At 37.1% G+C, this 18,358-nt stretch overlaps 1 protein-coding gene across 2 annotated transcripts in view; it reads left to right on the forward strand.

Annotated features, from left to right (window-relative positions):
* Positions 1 to 17,090, forward strand: part of LOC107079250 (receptor-type tyrosine-protein phosphatase mu-like) — a 39,409-nt gene extending 22,319 nt beyond the window's left edge. Inside the window, exons 20-28 of one of the 2 annotated variants that reach the window (XM_069187426.1) lie at positions 2,427 to 2,562; positions 3,038 to 3,187; positions 5,762 to 5,861; positions 7,634 to 7,713; positions 8,746 to 8,880; positions 10,624 to 10,749; positions 12,051 to 12,214; positions 14,244 to 14,379; positions 15,185 to 17,090. In XM_069187426.1, coding sequence (XP_069043527.1) covers positions 2,427 to 2,562; positions 3,038 to 3,187; positions 5,762 to 5,861; positions 7,634 to 7,713; positions 8,746 to 8,880; positions 10,624 to 10,749; positions 12,051 to 12,214; positions 14,244 to 14,379; positions 15,185 to 15,235 — 1,078 coding nt within the window. In that variant the 3' untranslated portion in view covers positions 15,236 to 17,090. The remainder of the gene's footprint in view (positions 1 to 2,426; positions 2,563 to 3,037; positions 3,188 to 5,761; positions 5,862 to 7,633; positions 7,714 to 8,745; positions 8,881 to 10,623; positions 10,750 to 12,050; positions 12,215 to 14,243; positions 14,380 to 15,184) is intronic. The other variant, XM_069187427.1, reaches the window with a different exon arrangement.
* Positions 17,091 to 18,358: the final 1,268 nt, after the last annotated feature.

An 18,358-nucleotide genomic window follows, 5' to 3' on the forward strand; every position in this document is an offset into this window, starting at 1 on the left:
AACATTTAACACAACAGGTGTCTTCCTTCCACTGCATGTGCAAAGCTCAACCCAATTTAGAAGGAACCCTATCGCAGACCAAACCCAACAAGCACTCAATCATAATAGAAAACAAAAGGCAAAAATGTAGTTATTTTCCTTTTAAAATGATTGTTTTCAAAGGTCTTTGTTAATTATTAAAGGCTTACTCCATAAATGCATGGGTTTATCTTAAACAGTACTACCTTGATAAATGGTGGGTAACAAATGCTGATGACTCATTATCTGACTCGTTTTCAGAAAGTCATGCACATCTTTTTTTATCTGTGGTTATGAGTTCCCTGCTAGCTTAGCTGGTGCTGTATTTATAGCATTGAATTGCCTTATGTGTCACATTACCATAATGTGGTACAAATGATTTTTTTTGTAGAACAGGGAAGTGCACCTATTATAGAATGGCACTGGTTAAAATCGACATGAATGAAATCCAAAATTTTATTTGGATTCAAAAACCAAAACAATTTCACCTGATCAGAAATACAGGGAGGTAGTGTTGAGGGTTTGAACATATCGCAAAACAAGAATCTGCATGGTTTTGTATACACTAGTATTTGGATATTAAAGTCAAAGGTTGTATCAAAAGTCTTCCTTAGCTTATTAATGACCTCAGTCAGGATAGGATAATCTGATGAAAAGGCAACACATCATAATGCTGAATATTAGATAAAAAAGATACAAGCAAAATTTTTACATTTTAGTCAAGGAACCCTAGATACAGTATTTACATTTTTCAAGCTCTATAAATAAATGTCTATTAGCTAAATGCATAATATATGCTGAATTAAATCTTAGTGAAAATCTTAGTCCTGAAACAGAAAATAAATATGTTAAGAATGTATATACAATGGCTGTAATTAAAATAAAAAAACATTCCGACAAGACGTTGGAAAATTGCCTGGTATTTTTTTTCCTTCCTTCACCCAAAACTTGTAATTAAGGAAAATAAAAATAACAAGATGCCTAAAATTCTCAAGCTCCCTTCAGCAAAAAAATAAAATATACAGTGGATTTCAATAACAAAATAAAACTTGCACTGGGAAACCATTCGAAAAGAGAAAGTTGAAAACTGTTTATTTTGAAATTTAAGTGTAGCACAAATTAAGATGCCAGGTGTACAATATACACTGACAGTTTTTAAGCAGTCATGAAAAAGTCTAATCCTGGAGCCTGCCAGTTATTTTAACTCTTTGTATGAATTTGCAAAGGCTCACTAGTGGAGCTTCAACCATCGTCTGTACATTTACTATACGAATTTGAATTGAACTGATTTTTGAGAAGACTTAATTAACATTCAGCTTGTCCTGTTACACATTTTGACTGTTTGCAGATTCGTTTTTGACATTTGGTCCTATTATTTTTCAATTAAATATATTTACAATACATTAACACCAAATTCTTCTTCATTTTACAACAACTTTGCTTTGCTTAGACATACAGTATCACTTACAATATATATTATATAAGTATTGTATTATAATGTTAGGGCAGCCAAGACGAAATATCTTAGGATCCTATGCAGAGAAGAGAGAGTGTACGAGAGAGGGTCGAGACAATAGGCACAAGCAAGGTCGGGGTATCCAAAGCCGAACTATAAGCCAGGGTCGAGGTCAAGGAACAAGAAACGGGGGACAGAATCCAGCGGAGTCCTCAAAGAAATCCAATCCAATCCGTTAGGCAAAGCCATGGTCAAAGAACAGGCAGAGAGGTCTAAATCCAAAAGAGACGATCAGAGAAGGCGGTTGAAAAAGTGAGGTAGAAGCTCTAGACCGAGCCTAGAGCAGTGCGTACAGAGGGTTTAAGTATGGCATGTACTGGATAGGAGTTGATGAGGAACGGCCATGGGTGATGGTCAACACGTGCAGCGGTGCTTGTAGTTAATAGGTATACGCTGAAACCGATAAGCTCATTTGCGAGAAATACTCAGAGGACCGGTGGTTGTAACATATGCAGTATACAGTACTTATACTGTATATTAGCACAACAGCTTAAGAGCCAGGTCAGGGCCTGGGAAAAAATCAGTCTGTCATAAATGAAGAGCGTGTTAAGAGACAGGTGAGGCTTTCTTTTCAAGATCAAGAAAACAAAGAAAAAAAATTATTCATAATAGGAGAGATATTTAACTCACTCATTGGACATTGGAATCCAAATTTAGTGTTTCTGTGTCAATACAATATTCAGTTTCCTCTAGCTTGGGGTATAAAATTTCAGTCAGGTTAAAAGCCTGTTCTTAATTAGTGCAAAGATAGTGAATATCATTTCCCCTATCAGGGGAATACCAGGGGATAACAGTTCATGTGCATTCTAAGATTTATCAATATATGATTTAACTCAAAGTTTTTCCGCAAAATAAAATTCTGTATGTGATCCTGCAATGGCTGCTTCTGTAGTGCAGGGATTGGGCGTACGGGCACCTTCCTGGCAGTGCACCAGCTCCTAGCTGCGGCTGAGATGGGACACAGGGTGGACGTGCTCCAGTGTGTCTCCAACCTGAGGAAAAACAAGGAGGGCATGGTGCAAAATGAGGTGACTCTATCCATATCCTTGAACTACCCTTCCTGTTTTCCCTCTCCTGCAGTCACACTCTCCAGTCATCTCCACAAACAACATTAGCTCCTTCTCACACTGTTCCCTGGTGTCACTCTTTCCCTCCTTTTCATTACTGTGTTACCTGCTTCTGTCTCCTTTTCTCTTGTTTCTACACATCGCTGTTCTGTTTATAGCAGGGGTAGGCCACCCTGATCTGAAGAAGTGAAAATGGAAGTTCAAGATCTACAGGAGCTTGAACTTTAAACCAGTTTCTACAACTCAGCCAACCTCTTCATCTCCTGTAGATCTCTTTAACACAGGTTCCCTGCTTTTCTCCATTAAAACTCCTGGTTCATCTCCCTGCACATCTCCCCATAGCCCCTTGCCTCTCTCAGACAATTTCTGAACCTTTTTTCTTCTTTCCCCTTGCTGTCTTTACATTCTGTATAACCCATCTCTCTTCTTCCCCCAGAAGCAGTACATGTTGATCTACAACATTCTGCTGGAGGCTCTCCTCTGTAGAGATACCCGTTTTCCTGCCTCCCAAATTCAGCAGCGGCTCCATGAGCTTCAGAAGGAGAACCCTCACTCCCACCTCACTGGCTACCAGATGGAGTTGCAGGTAAAGTCAAGCAATCCACAGATGAAATTTTGATATGCATCTTTTTGTCCTGCAAGTAATATCTACTGTCAGAAAGCCATTGATTCCTGGTAAGGTTTGCATGCTAGATGAGACTTCCCATCTGTCCTTGGTAGGCCACAAGTCTAATGATGACACACAGACAATTTAGACAGACCAGCCTTGACAATATGTTTTGGAAGGTGGTGGAAAGCTGTAGGGAAATCCAAGCAAAAATACAGAGGACATGCAAATGAATTTTATTCAGTTTAATGTAGGTCAAATGCTGAAAGAAAACACCAGTGAGCATGTGACAGAGGAGCCTGTCACAAGGTACAGATAGCACAGGAAATATATATTCTTACACCTTCCATTGAGCAGTTGCTAGATAAGTTCCTGAGAGCACACACTCAGAGCTTGACTAGTAACTGCTATTACTTAATTTTATATACATTCACATATTTAAGCACAGGTATGAATGAATGGAGAGTACTCTCAAAATGGATGATACTCACTGTTTGTTTGGTGTCAGTACTTCCAGAGTGGGTCAGCCTATGGTGACCTCAGAAGGCCAAATCTAACCCCACTTCTCAAGGCTTATTTAAGGAGATGGGAAAAACCATGCATTGAATTGGAGAAATGGTTTGTTCCAGAGGAGGAGGGGCTTACAAGCTATTTAAGCTGGCTCCTCAGCCTAAGAGGTGGTCAGTATGTCAGTTAGTGTGACTGAAAACAGAGAGGATGCAATAAGGAGGATTTATCTTCATGTAAAGAGTTAGTTTTGTTTTTTCTGGGGGGGGTTTGTTTTCTGATGCAGGGGACTGGGAGCACTGTAAATAAACTGCACTTATTTTGCTTGAGTGGTTTTGCGATGGAGCTGTTCCGTTATGAAATGGACCTACTTTGGCCTTCCTCAGGCCATTTGCTGACTTTTGTAGTTGACTCAATCCAAATCGTGAAGGAATGGAAATTTATTGCATTGTCAAAGTAATACAAGATTGCTTTTATATAATCATATACCCAGTTGCAGAAGTAAGCACAGGTTGTTTTTGTAGAAGTTTTTCGTGCTTTCTTTGCACACATGCTAAATGAAAATGAGGTATCAGGCAGTTTGTTGTGTTAGTTGCCTGTAAGCCTAAGCTGGATCTCTCAGGACATACACAGTGCAACATGGAACACCACAAAATGTGGACAGTACATTAGAAATGTCATAAATAATAACAGGAACAATAAATATGTTGTGGGACAATAAATATGTAGTAGTGAGAGAACAAAATGGTAGACCATATAAAAAGTGCATAGTGCAGATGTGTATTGAGTCTGAGGCATTGCAGTCAGCTTTTGCAGTAAGGATGTGTAAGGACATGAGGGGAGACACAATCTGGGCAGGCTGCTTTACGGTTGTTCAATCTCTATACTGCACACCTCATGTTTAGAGAGTTGCAACACAAAGTGCCTTGGTTCACTGGGAGCCTTGATAGCTCATCTGGTAGAGATGTACAGTATTAGTGGAGGAAATACCACTGGTGTTGCCTTTGTAGTTTCTGATAGCCTGCAAGGTTATAATTTTGCAGCGAATGTCTTTGTTCATCCAGGTCTTCTAATTGGGATATACTGTGTTGAGATCTTCCTGGTAGGAACACATCTGTCCACACAGTAGTTGATGTAAGATGTGACCAGCTCAGCGTCTGACCAGCACAGCACAGTCTTAAGGCTGTGACCAGCTCAGGTGGTGCTCTCTTTAATTTCTGCTTGTAAACAGGAAGAAGGAGCACGGAGGCGTGGTCAGACTTCCATAAATGTAGATGTAAAATGAAGCAGTATGTTCCTTTAATGGTGGTGTTACAGTGTGTTATTGCCTCTAGTGGGAATGGAGACATGTTGAAAGTATTATGGTAGCATTTTTTAACGGCTGCGGTGGTTGAAGTCCCCTACCATGGTAGAAACAGTTTCCAGATGGGGATCTATATTTGCTGATGACACTGCTGTTGACAGAAATAAGCTGCTGTTTTTTTTACCACAAGGAAACTTACATCTATCAAAAGTCCCCTCTAGGTCACCTTGTGGTGGTATCTTAGCAACTGACAAGAAGATTTAAAATTGGGTATGGATTTATGCCATACAAAGGATTTTTGTTTTTCTGTGAAGTTGTATGATGCCATCTTCAGTACCTGTTTGAAAACACTTCAAAAACTGCCTGTTTTTCAGAGAGGCTTTGTCTTTATTCTGAAAAACAAAAAGCTTTCTTTAGTTGTCAAAATAAACTTTGTTTTTAACTTTTGACCTTAAATGGTTGATTTGTTATTTCAACCTCAAAAGGAACCTTTTCCATTACCTAAGCCATCAAGGATTTCATTATTTTCACCCAAACGTGTTGTTATACTTTTCTTGAATAACTGTATCAGATGTAAAAAAATGTAAACAGTTTTGACTTTTTAATTAAAAAATGACTGAAACACATTTTGCATGTTTCAAGTATTATTTATTTTATTTCCTGTGCTCATCTGAAAAAAATGACATAGACCCTACAGTGTCATTTATGATCTTTCCCTCTATGGAATGTTATTTCTCTTCCAGGCACTGGATAGGTTATCAGAGGTCTTCATGGCCAGTCCACATTGTGAAGCCCTAAAGCCTAATAATAAGTCAAAGAACAGAGACCTCAGCATTTTACCAGGTGAGAATTAGTGGAACTATGGCAGAACATGCTGAAAACCAATCGGTACAGTTCCCAATTGTATCAGCACTTTTAGATAAATGTTTCCTCTTTTTCAATTCCTCATCCATGAGATGCTAACCTTAAATGTAAATGTAAAAATGTGTTTCCAAAGCAAAAACAAAAACAAAAGATATGTGAAAGTGAAAGTCAGAGCTTTCTGTGATATCAAGTATTACAGGAGTGGCCACCTCCATTATATAAGAGTCCTAAACTGTTCACATAATTTTTTTGTGCAAAACCATATACACAACTTAACCATATTATGCAGGATATAGTCTGCTACACACAAAAATGAAACATGAAGTAAAGTATGTTTCCTCTTTTTAGAGAAATGTTAGGATTGAATGTCATACTGTAGCTGTTTGAAATTGTTTTGTTCTTTACAATGGCTCTCATATAACTTTATAAATGCTAAAGCTGTATTTTCTGTAATGAATTAATGGATTTAATGTAGTACAGTATTTATTTTGTGTTAATACACACTTTGCTTAAACCGTACTTTTTACCAGAATATTTTATGTTGCATGTAATATTGTCTTTAAATTGCATTAAATCAATTACCAGTGTTTTAATAGTCATATTTGTGTGACCCTTATTAACTAGATTAACTATACAACCTAAAACAAGGATAGAATGTTTGCTTCAAACATATTTTGACTGACTGAGTCAAGGAAGTGTTGCTAATTAGTAATTTGCATGAATGTGTGTATCTTTTAATAATCTTATCTTCCTGCAGATTTGTAATTATGACAGCCTATATTTGTTTGTACTGGCAGAGCTGAAAGCAGTTCAGTGTGTTTCTTGGCTGACTATCAATTTTGAATCATCATAGGAGCCTCTTTTTTTACTGGCTCATTCATGGTTTTCATTGCCCTTAAAAACATTGTTTAAATAAATGATGTTACAGTTTTACTAAAGTTTATAGTGTATGAACTGATTTCATGTTAAACATGGTTACATAAGAGGTGAAATGATTTGGTAAAATGATTGCCGAAGTAGACATTGTTGTCCTCTAATTGTCTAATAGTGTGATTTTGTGATCCTTATGAACTAGATTAACTACACAACATAAAACAAGGATAGAATGTTTGCTTCATACACTTTTTGACTGAGTGAGATCAAAGTTCTAAATGAACCTCTTGTAGTCAGCTCTTTCATACATCACAGTTCATGGTTTTCCAGCACACTAATGCCACACAGCAGGGCAATAATAAAATACTTTGTACAACGGTGTAGCAAAGTGTACTGTATCTACAGTACCTATGTACTACATTTTATACCAGTATAATGAAGTCTAACTATTATTGTGATCACAAAGCAGGTAATAATTGTAAAAATAATTTTTGTTGTTCAAAATATTTGAGGGTTTTGTACATTGTAGTTTAATTCATAGGAACAGGGAAAGGTTTATTCCATGCTGAAAAGAAAAGAGACACAACATTTTGGCTGTGTAGTCTTTTTCAAGTGTGACACCTGAAGGTGACACCTGAAGAAGGCTCCACAGCCGAAACAATGTGTCTGTTTTCTTTTCTCTTCAACGTGGAATAAACCTTGACCTGTTCCTTTGCAACCTATGCATGCTGACACAACAACCTACTTGAACTTGAACAACAGCCTACATAGACACCACCACAAAAGATGATAGAGCTGGTGACTTATTACTTATCACTCACGTGACTTATTAACAATGATGGAATAAATGTGAAGCACTAACTCTCCTTCTTTCTCAGTGGATGGACATCATTGCCCCCTGATGTCAGTCATGGGCCCTGATGGGTCTCCAGGTTATGTTAATGCTGTTTTTGCAGATGTGAGTTTTCTCTTGCTGCTTTTGTTTTGTATTTATTACAAAAATTAGCGCTCATGTCTTCCAAGTAGTAGTGTGCTTTTTACTGTAGCTACAGTACGTTTTCAATTCATTCAGTGGATTTATTTTTAAATCCTGCAATATTTTCGTCTTCCGTTAGCAATACTACACTCTTCATATTTTCATGTGGCCACTTTTATTTTGAACTGGTACAGTATATTTCTCTTCTTACTGTTCTGGTTATTCAAGTGATCAGGAAACTGACCAAGGTAGACTTGATTAATGAGAACCAATAGGAGAATTTCTCAAACAAATAGTCACCGAGCATCCCAATCGTTTCAATTATTTGATTTGTGTTTTAAGAACATAAAACAATAAAAATAAAATTATTTCCACCTTTAAGACAGTGCGTCTCTTAAAGAATAACCTAGGAAAAATAAAAATATAAAATTTATACTCAGATACACAGTATGAGAAAATTATCAGTAATGCTTTCCTTGACAAGGGCTAAAAAATACTTTCATAACTCCTTCACAGACATCTCCCAACACAATATAATCCTTTATAGACATTTGTGCAAATGACAATGCAGGGACATCATTTTTGTAACAGTTCGTAATGAGAAAGAAAAAAGAGTAAGAGCAAAGAAGTCAGGTGAAAATGATCATAGATGCCATTAATAATTTGAGAGTTGACAAGGAGCTCATTGACACTGGTCCCAGTATAGATAGACAAAAGTTTTTTTGCTATGTGATCTTTTTACCATTTTGTGCTGTGTTTATGAAGCCTGTTCTTAGCCCCTTTCAAGTAGTAAAGTGTTACCAAAATCTAAATATTCTGTATAGTCCCAGCCTAGAATGCTGGTAAACACAAACACAGGGAAATTCTAGCAGTTTCACCAAGTAATTGTGAGAACTACCTTCTTCTTCTTCTTTCTTATTTTGCGTAATTTCCATCTGGCAAGACATGCTCCCCCTATAACTAAATGTAAACATTTTTTTTTCACATTTTAACATAATGTTATTTACTTTGCAGAGCCTAACAAGGAACAACAGATTCATTATCACCCAGCTTCCCCTAAAGGAGACCATCATTGATTTCTGGTCGCTGGTTTATGACTACAAATGCACAACTGTGGTCATAATGGGCATACCCAAAAACAGAGATGAGGTTTGTTTGAGACACCGAATGTATTTAAATTACAGATTAGATTAGATTTAGATTTAGATTTGAATAATTCAGTATTTACATGTAGATTAGAATGCTCAACAGCCAACATGTTGTGTTTCTGCTTTCTATTTCGCATTGTGGAATCAACCTTAACTTGCACTTTTCCAGCCAGTACATTCTAATGTAGCTCTCTGCTTGAATTTCTCCAACATAAGTATTTTGACTTGCAAAAATACAGTATGTGCAAATAAAATAAAAATGTCAAGTTACAGCATACAGTGCCAAAGTATTCAGAATCTTGCACAGTTTCCACATTTTGTTGCTTTAAAGCTTGCAATCAAGACACTTTAAAGGTGCAATTACTATTTGTTACACACACTACACAACCTACTCCACACATTTAAAGCAAAAACAAATATATGAAGAAGTAAATAGATACCATGAAAGAATAATTTAATTGTGGTACACTGAAGTACCTTCTTAAGACACATTTAATTGAGTGGCCTCTATCTGTGTGCAATTACAGTGGTCCACATAATTTCACAATTGTCAAATGTCTACCACAGTCATGTAATGAATTTCAAAGATTGTACCATGAAGACCAAAGTGCTTTCAGGCATGGTGGTGGTAGCATTATGTTATAGTTCTGCTTCTCATCAACAGGGACTGAGAAGTTTGTCAGGACTAATGGGAACATAGGTGGAGAAAAATACTGGGAAATTTCACAGAAAAAACAGCTTCAAATCTAAATCCATGGCAAAAAATTCACCTTTGAACAGGACATAAGATCCAAAACACAAGGCCAAAGCTGCACTGGAGTGGTTTAGGAATAAGAAAGTATACATAACCTTGAGGCCCGGTCAAAGTCCTGATTTGAATCCTATTTAGTATCTGTGAAAACATTGAAAATTGCTGTCCATAAACAATTTTCAACTAACCTGAAAGAGCCTAAACAAATCTGCCAAGCAGAATGGGTAAAAACTGCACCAAGCCAGTAGGCAAATGTAGTATACTGTAGCCTTACCAACAAGATTTGTAGCTATAACTGCTGCCAAAGATACTTGAGTCCACATGTCCGAACACATGTGCATTAAACATATTTATTTTTTATATTAAGTTAATATCAGCAAAAACAAATCTGAGTTTTGAAAGTTTAAATTGATAAAATGTGTATCTACAGTATAATTTTGTAATTTCACAAAATGAAACAATACAGGATAGATCTGAATACTTTTGCACGTCATTGTACATGGGATATTAAATAATGATGTGTAAAAATATTAATATGAATGTGTATTGTAACTGCATTCTGGTAAATGTTTATTCGTGTATTGTCTGAAAGTTACATAGAATAACACCTGCATAGCAGTTTATGAGACTACCCTGGTGTTTGGAATATTATCAGATCAGGATTTGTTTTTTGTGAGGTTTAGCGAATACAAAAACAGGAGGTGTGCTGAAGAATTCTCCTGAAAAGCCTGTCTATTATCTCTGGTAGTCATCCAAGTAGCAGATACATTTTATCAGTCCTTCCATACAGCACATAATAAGAAAACCTGGTAGTGGTCGTAAAACCCAGAGCCAAACACAATTTAATTCTCCAGAATATACAGTAATATAAAATATATATGAGAGTTAAATTAGAACATTCAATATTTTAACTATTTCATGTGGTTAATAATGAAAAATAAAACCATGTCCGAATGTGTACTACAATAACTTTCCTATGCATTGTCCACATAGGCTTTCCCTGTGTTCTGGCCAGAGTCTGGATTTTGCACTCACGGTCCTTTCACTGTCAGCCTTTGCAGTGAGGAAATAAAGGATGGCTTCACCTCCAGAACACTAAAGCTCAGCCATACCAAACAGGTGACACTGTGCCCATTGTGTCTGTTGTGTCATATAAATGACAGAGTCCCGCTGTCCGTGAAAGAAGAGTCGTTTATTTCGTATGCTTGCAGACGCCCAAAAGAGTGAACAGTTTAATTCTTTGCCGAGAAGCAAGAAAGATTTAAGAAGAGTAGTTTAACATTTCTTAATTCCTCACCCCCTTCTGGAGAACATTCCTGCAGGACAGAAAAGTACACTTTTGTCAAGTACTGTACTTCCCAATGATGGTGTCACGGATGTCAGAAGGGACGAACCGTGGAGAGGCAGGAGAGCGGAAAAAGACCCATACTGTATGCGCAGCAGTGGAATGGGGATTAGCCCAGGCTCAGCAGTTCAGGAGTCGAATAGAAACCAAAGCCCTCAGGCAGCGGACGTGGGGCAACCTGGATGCTAGGCGGGTCTCAGGACATCCGAACGTCAATGCTGAGCGAAGGGGAATCAGTGACCCGGAAATATATAGCCCCAGAGAGAGAGACACCGGAAGGACAACAAAGCACAGGAAACTAGGGACAGGACAGAGTAGGAGCTCCCTCTGGCTGCAGAGGGCGTGACGTACAGTATGGTCTGTTAAAAATCTGCAAAACTGTTTTTACCTGTGTGCTGACAGAGCACAGGATGCTGCTGAAGGGAAAAGAGAACAACAGTATTTACATCTACTGTTCTCGCACCACACTGTAAAAAATTCATACAAAAATAATTTCAAGGTTTTATCAGCATAGAAAGGTGGTTAGCTTTACATGATTTACTTCACCGATTAGTATTTATTTATCAATTTTACACTCTATACTACAATTTAAAGGAGATATTTTATATTCTTCTATTTTAGAAAAAAATAACACAAAACAATATCATGTTCTTTATCCCCTTGGAAACCAATCATAGATTATCTTTCTGAGCTGGACTTTGCATGTTATAATGTAGTGAAATATATGCAGCACATACTGTATATCCAACGTTTATTTTTTACTCACAAAAGATACGATATTTCCTATGTGAATGTCTTTTTGCTGCCAAGTTTTTACCTTTTCCAGATGACTGATTTTCAGTCAATAAAACAATTTAGTGAAAATCCATACACATGCAAAAGGTAAATCCCAGATAATTATCAATTTTCTTCCTCAACAAAACGCCACGTGCATGTCATTAAATGAGTGTTTAATGCTTTTGAGATACACGCACAACTCAGTAAAACTAGAACATCATCATTTTAATCAAATTCCTCTTATGAGATCACTCAACACTGAATTGCTCACATATTCATGTTTTTGCTTTTGCTGCAGAAATCATTTGCAGAAGCTCTGCAAATAAAAATGCTTCAGCTGAACAACTGGCCAGAAAAAGACATCCTTCCCAAGACACGTGCCACGATCATCAGTATGTGCAGCTATGGAGAAGAGTGTCAGAGGGAGGGCAATGAAGAAACTCCTACACTTGTCATGTGCAGGTCAGCTCCCACCACCTCAGATCACCTTAAGAGATCTCCAAAACTTGCACGTTTATTTGTGATATGATTCCAAACTGTCAATGTACAGATTTAACAATTCAGAATGACGGAGAAAATAAATGGTTTCTGTAACATAACTTAAAGACATACAGTATGCATCAAAACTGGAAATGAAGCATTGCAATCCAAGTAGATGTACTGCTGCTCTGTATTTTTTCATTTTCTTGCTATAATGTGTTCTTTCCTGGCACAGTTATTATAATGCATTCATCTATTGCCACGTGCAGCCACAAAATGTAATTTTATAACCTATAAAATTATTAATGTGTGACTTTCATTGACATTCTAGAGCTAAATGAGTACACAGCTCTTTTTCTCAAGTAGATCCTAATGTAAACATGAGTACAGAAATGGTGATGGAAACCAATCAACTTTCAGTCTTACGCTTGTCCAGGGGGCTACACAAATAGAAGTGAACTCACTGGCACTGTTCTGAAATTTCTATCCCCAACAAACTCTATCACATCTCCTGCCCTGATGTGGTGGTTAATGGAACAATCCCAGACTTGTTTGTTTTTGTAGATCTTACCAGTGATTGACAGCTTTGTTTCGCATGCTGGATGATTCTCTGACATTTCCATGCTAGTCTATTAAAATGAAGGGCCACGCTTGACATTTGGGAAGCAGCAGACAGCAATAGGGAGTTTATGATTCATGTTCTCTCTCCGATCACCAGCAAAAACTATTCTCCTGCTAAACTTTCCTAAAGGGTCATCTGTCTTTTACCATGCTTGTTAAACGTTGTTGCACAAGGCAGGGCTGCATTTATGAATTGTTTTCCATGTTTCTTAACCATGAAAAGGTTAACCTACGCCCAAGGATAAAACAATAGGAAGAGACAGTGATCGTAATGATTTTTTTTAAATCCAGGATTGAAAGTATCATTTTGTAAAGAAGACATTTCTGGGATGATATTTTTCTCCTGTCTACTTAATAGTACCAAACTGATGCATGTTTAAGTCATGTAGACTGCATCACCATTGTGTTGCCATACCTCCACAGCATAGACAAACTGCGAATGAACAACAAATCAGTTATACAGGATGAGTGGACAGCACTGCTCTGCCAGTCCCTGTCACTGCTCATCTTTAATTTTGAAACTTGCCTACAGCAGTTGTTCTATCCCGAAGCTGTTGCAATAATTCACCTGAAATTACACGAAGATGGGTTTGCTGAAAATTCAGTTCACCATCTGTAATCAAATGAAAAAAAAAGGCTGAGAGATCCAAAGTCATAAATAATGGAGGAAGCTAAACAAGTATTAAAAGTCTCAGGAAGACACACACATACACAGCCATGATATAAAAAAAACATTTATCTTTATTTATAGTGTAATTAAACTCTAAACACAAACAAAAGTCTAGCTCTTTTTGAACTTCTTCAAATGTCCTCTTGAGATATAACTGGCTACGTTGCTTACTGGCATGGAAATCCTTCCTTCCTTCTACCTCCAGTCCATTACAGAGGCTCTTTCCAGAAAGCAGAGATTGACAAACCACTGAAATCCCACAGTTTCCTGGTGTTTAACTGTTACCCAAACAATTGTCCTTCTTCATTTGATCAAGTAAATTAGAGCAACAGGTTGTTCCTGAAGGCTTTCTGAGGAATGCAGATCCCCCAAGAGCAAAAATCTTGTCTCTACCTACAGTACCACCGTTCTACACACAGTTTAGGTAAAATGTTCTACAGGTACTGTACTGCATACTGGCACTGTTTTCTAACTTTTGTGCAGCGTTTGGCTTGATCAACTTACATTCACCTCTGTTTGTATCCAATTGTGCAATCCAATCCTAAATTTCTAAGAAGGGGCAAAAGAGACAAAGAATAAATCAGGAAAAGTTAATTAATGAAAGAAGAGAACAAGTTGTACATGGTAGTATAATATGGGATTTAACCTGCTTTAGCAGCATAAAGGATGGTAAGTCATGTTTGATACAGTATAGTCATCACCTGGTTTATTTGTGCACAGGGATGGGGCTTGCCGGAGTGGTCTCTTCTGTGTGGCCAGCCTGCTGCATGAACAGCTGCAGTCCGAAGGACAGGTTGATGTGTTTCAGGCTGTAAAGATGTTGCGAAGAGTGCGGCCTCAAATCATCAAAGATATGGTGAGCCTTGTAAAATCTCATCCTGTCATCTTTTTCACACTGAAGCTCGGTTTAACCAAACAAATGGTACTGTATTGGTTTGATTTACTGAAAAATGTGTCTTACAGAAATAAATACTGTAAGTGTAACTCATATTGCACGAGAAGTTGGTTTCCCAGTGGAATGCAACTATTAATTTCAACTATTTTTTTATCATAACCCTGCCATGACTATAAAAAAAATATTAAGCAAAATAAGGGAGAAAACATACAGAATCCTTGATTTGAAATCCAAAAGAAATGTACAGTCTACTCCGACTGATGATTCACATGCCTGTTAGATATTTATCTGAAAAAAATATAGAATGCATTGTGATTCAAGGAAAAGTTATTTTGAAATCCCAGAATATTTGTGGTGAAACTGTGGAAAATAAAACTAAAACATAATGCGTAGTTAATTAATTTTCTGGAATTTGGTCCAGAGCAGTTCTTTTTAGTATTTAATCTGTAACTTGAATTCTGAAGAATGTTGGAAGAATACCACTTATTATAAAGTTCTACATATTTTTTTAGTATGTGTGAACTTTCAAAATGCTGTAATGTAGTGAATAATTGCAATGACAATAAACACATACAGTACATACTACACCATAATGTTAAAGGACCTATGCAGTTTTATTGGATATAAAAAATGTATCAACCATGCTTTGTGAATATGTCAGCATTACAAAACATTTGTGTAGAATCATCAGCTGACATTTTTTACATTTTGCAAGAATCCAGGAATTTTCATACCTCCTCATATGTTTTTTTTTTTCCCTACACAGAATCAGCTCATTTTCTGCTACCAAATAGCAGCGGATTACATAGACTCTTAATCCTCAGCCCTACCAACTCACAGTTACAGTGTAACACCTGATGCATCAGTGAAATAATATACCTTTGCACTCTTTTTATTTTGTTTATATATGGAATACATACTTACTACAGAACCATAATGTTTAGGGGAAAGAGACTACAGGTTTACTGCATATTGTAAATGGAAATGAAAGTTTCAGTTGAAGATATCCTAAAACGAATTGGTTTATTGCACCAAGTACTCTATATTGTTAAATAAAGAAGAATTAACAGAAAGATACTAAGGTCTAAATATTACCTTCCTAATTCAGTTTTTTATTTCTCTTGGTGATGTATTTCAGATATTTTGGTTGCTTGGTGTTCCCTATAGTTCAATATTGGAACTTTCTGCTACTTAGTATTTATACTGTACATCACCTCTACAATTACATGTAGTACAAATGCTACAATTACAGAACATGGTCTGAATGATCATTTTAATGTGGCTTATAATAAAAAAAAAATTATCTACACTATAACTTTTACCAGGTTAGCTGGCTCACTACTCTGTATTTGTAATATAAAAGTTTAGATGATACAAAATATCAAAGTGAGATAAGGCATGAGTTTACATACTGTAACTCAGTCCCACCTTGTAACGAACAGTTCTTTCCGGACCCTATGCGGACGACACAGTCCGACGGAGTGGGGAAACACTAGGGAAACGTCATGCAGGAAAACGGGGCTGAAGACAGGGGGGCGTGTCCAAGGTGCGCTGGTGCACGGGGGAGGTGTGGCCGAGGCGAACAATCCGAGAGAGTAGTCCTTAGGGAATATCCAAAACAAACGAGTAAGTCCAAAACCAGAAGATCCATCAGAAGAAAGAATTAAAAACCACGAAGGCCGGGTCGGAACCGGCGGACGAGGAACAGGAACGGGAACGGGAACAGAGGTTAAAACCTTAACGGGACCAGGCGCTTCCAGGTCCCGGACTCGCACGATATGGAAACCAGATGCAGAGCCCGGAAGAGCGTCAGCGCCTGGCTTTTAAGGTGGGCTGGGAATGGGAAACAGGTGCAGAGAATGAAGTCTTAAGTGAAAGGGCTGGAGCACCCTTAAGGAGGGGGAACTAATATCTTGACACACCAAAGAGTTACTTTGAATCAATGTTGTAATCTTGTACCTTGGAAAGCACTGTCCAAACATTCTTCATCCCACAATGAAGAGTAAAGGGGTGAGTTTTGATTATGGATTGACTTTTGAACTTTAAATGCAAAATCTTTCATTCGTTTTCACGTTGGAAACATTTCCAAGACATTTCATAATGTGGCTTTACATTGTCTATAGCAGTACTGTAAGTGTTTGTTTTATATTTACCAGGATTGTGTATTGCAATGTGTTCTCTCACCTGACCATGTAGAATATGTTCAGAATTTGGCAGCTAGAATCCTGATTTCCCAGCACAGGCGATTACATACAGTATCACAGCACTTCTCCAATGGAGTCTTTGCATTGGCTTCCTGTCAGGCTCCAAGTTGGTTTTAAAACCATGCTGCTTGCTTTGAAAGCTATACAATAAAATGGCATCTTATAGTCTATCCAATATGTTTTGTGTTTTGACTGGTACATGTGATGTTGGCTCAGCTGATTCTCGCTTGTTGTTTCCTTTTCTTGCTGTGCTCCACAACTGTGGAACACCATCCCAACAGAGATCAGGAACTCAGCTGCCTTAGGTGCTTTTAAATCTGATCTAAAAACCTACTTTTTCAAAAGGCGTTTATGTGATTGCTGTATCTTCTTTGTTGTGCTCTTTTCATTCTAAGCTTTGTCATTTTAATTTTACTTTTGTTACATACAATATGCCCTTTATTTTTCATTATTCAAATAAAAGTTGTTTCTGACCAGTGGGATATAGAAGTTCTGTTAAATATTTGCTGAATAGTTAATGTCAATAGTATTTCACCAATCGAATGTGAAATATTATAAAATATCAAATGGTTTGGGTGTTTGATGCCACAGATATTGAATGAATAATGAATGTGTCAAATAGTAACAGGGAAATGTAGGTGTTTTCTGGGGCTTTGAAAATGATAGAAATTATATTTTGGATATCATGTATTAGTAACTGATCAACATGATGGTACATAGATTCTGAACACAATCAATGTGAAATTTAAAAACGGGAACAGTATAATCAACAGATGTTTCCCTTAAAGACAGACAAATATAAAGAGAGAGACACATTCTCTTGGTTATATGGGGAAACGGAAGGGAAGGATTACTACCAGTTCCAAAAAATTACTACTGTTTTTTTTTAATGATTAGTGACTGCTTGTTGTGAAGATTATCTTCTAGTGTGAAGTGAAATTCTTATGATGAGCCTTTTCTTAATATCCTGGCTTCCATTAAAAACAGAAAGACGGGATCTTTTAATTAATTAGCTCCTAAGTACCAAATGGACTAAATGGATCAAATGGCCACTTTTCATTTGTAGCTGAACTTAATGAACTCTTCCTTAAATTAAATTAAATTGAACTAACTTCAAATCTACCTACAGTAGGTGCTGTATTATAATTCACATTCACACTGCAGAAAAACACAGAATTATGAAATTAAGAAAAATAAAACATAATTATGTGAGGACATTGGAAATGATGAAACCGCTTATTACAAAGTAGAAATGATTCTTAAGCAGGTCTTTTCAGGGTAAAGTATGTGAAGGATTTTATGCATTGTGGCACAATACCACAAAGTCCAGACCAGAGCAACAGCTAATTTTGGTTTCAGCAGTCTACAGAGCATGTGATTCCGATTTATACAGCTGGGAGGACTGGAGCAACTGGGCTAGAGGATGTCACTCAAGGTGCAACAGCAGTGCCTGTAGAAGGAACGTACACCCACAACCTGTCCCTAATGAGTCCATAAGATCACCCACCAAGCTATATCACCTCCATACAATAACTAAGGCACTTCAAAAATAAATTCATTCTATTAAATGCTAAATCAGATTCCATTTTCAAAGAATGATAAAAATAATCCAAATAGCTTTAGCAATTTAAGTAAGCTGTATGCGTCATCACAGGTGTACAGTGGGAAGCAGTTTCAAGGTGCTTACTACAACATCATGCTCCTGAGTATTCTGCTGAAATGCTAGGAAGAGCTGC

The sequence above is a fragment of the Lepisosteus oculatus genome, chromosome 3, assembly GCF_040954835.1.
Source record: "Lepisosteus oculatus isolate fLepOcu1 chromosome 3, fLepOcu1.hap2, whole genome shotgun sequence".
NCBI classification, from domain to species: domain Eukaryota; kingdom Metazoa; phylum Chordata; class Actinopteri; order Semionotiformes; family Lepisosteidae; genus Lepisosteus; species Lepisosteus oculatus.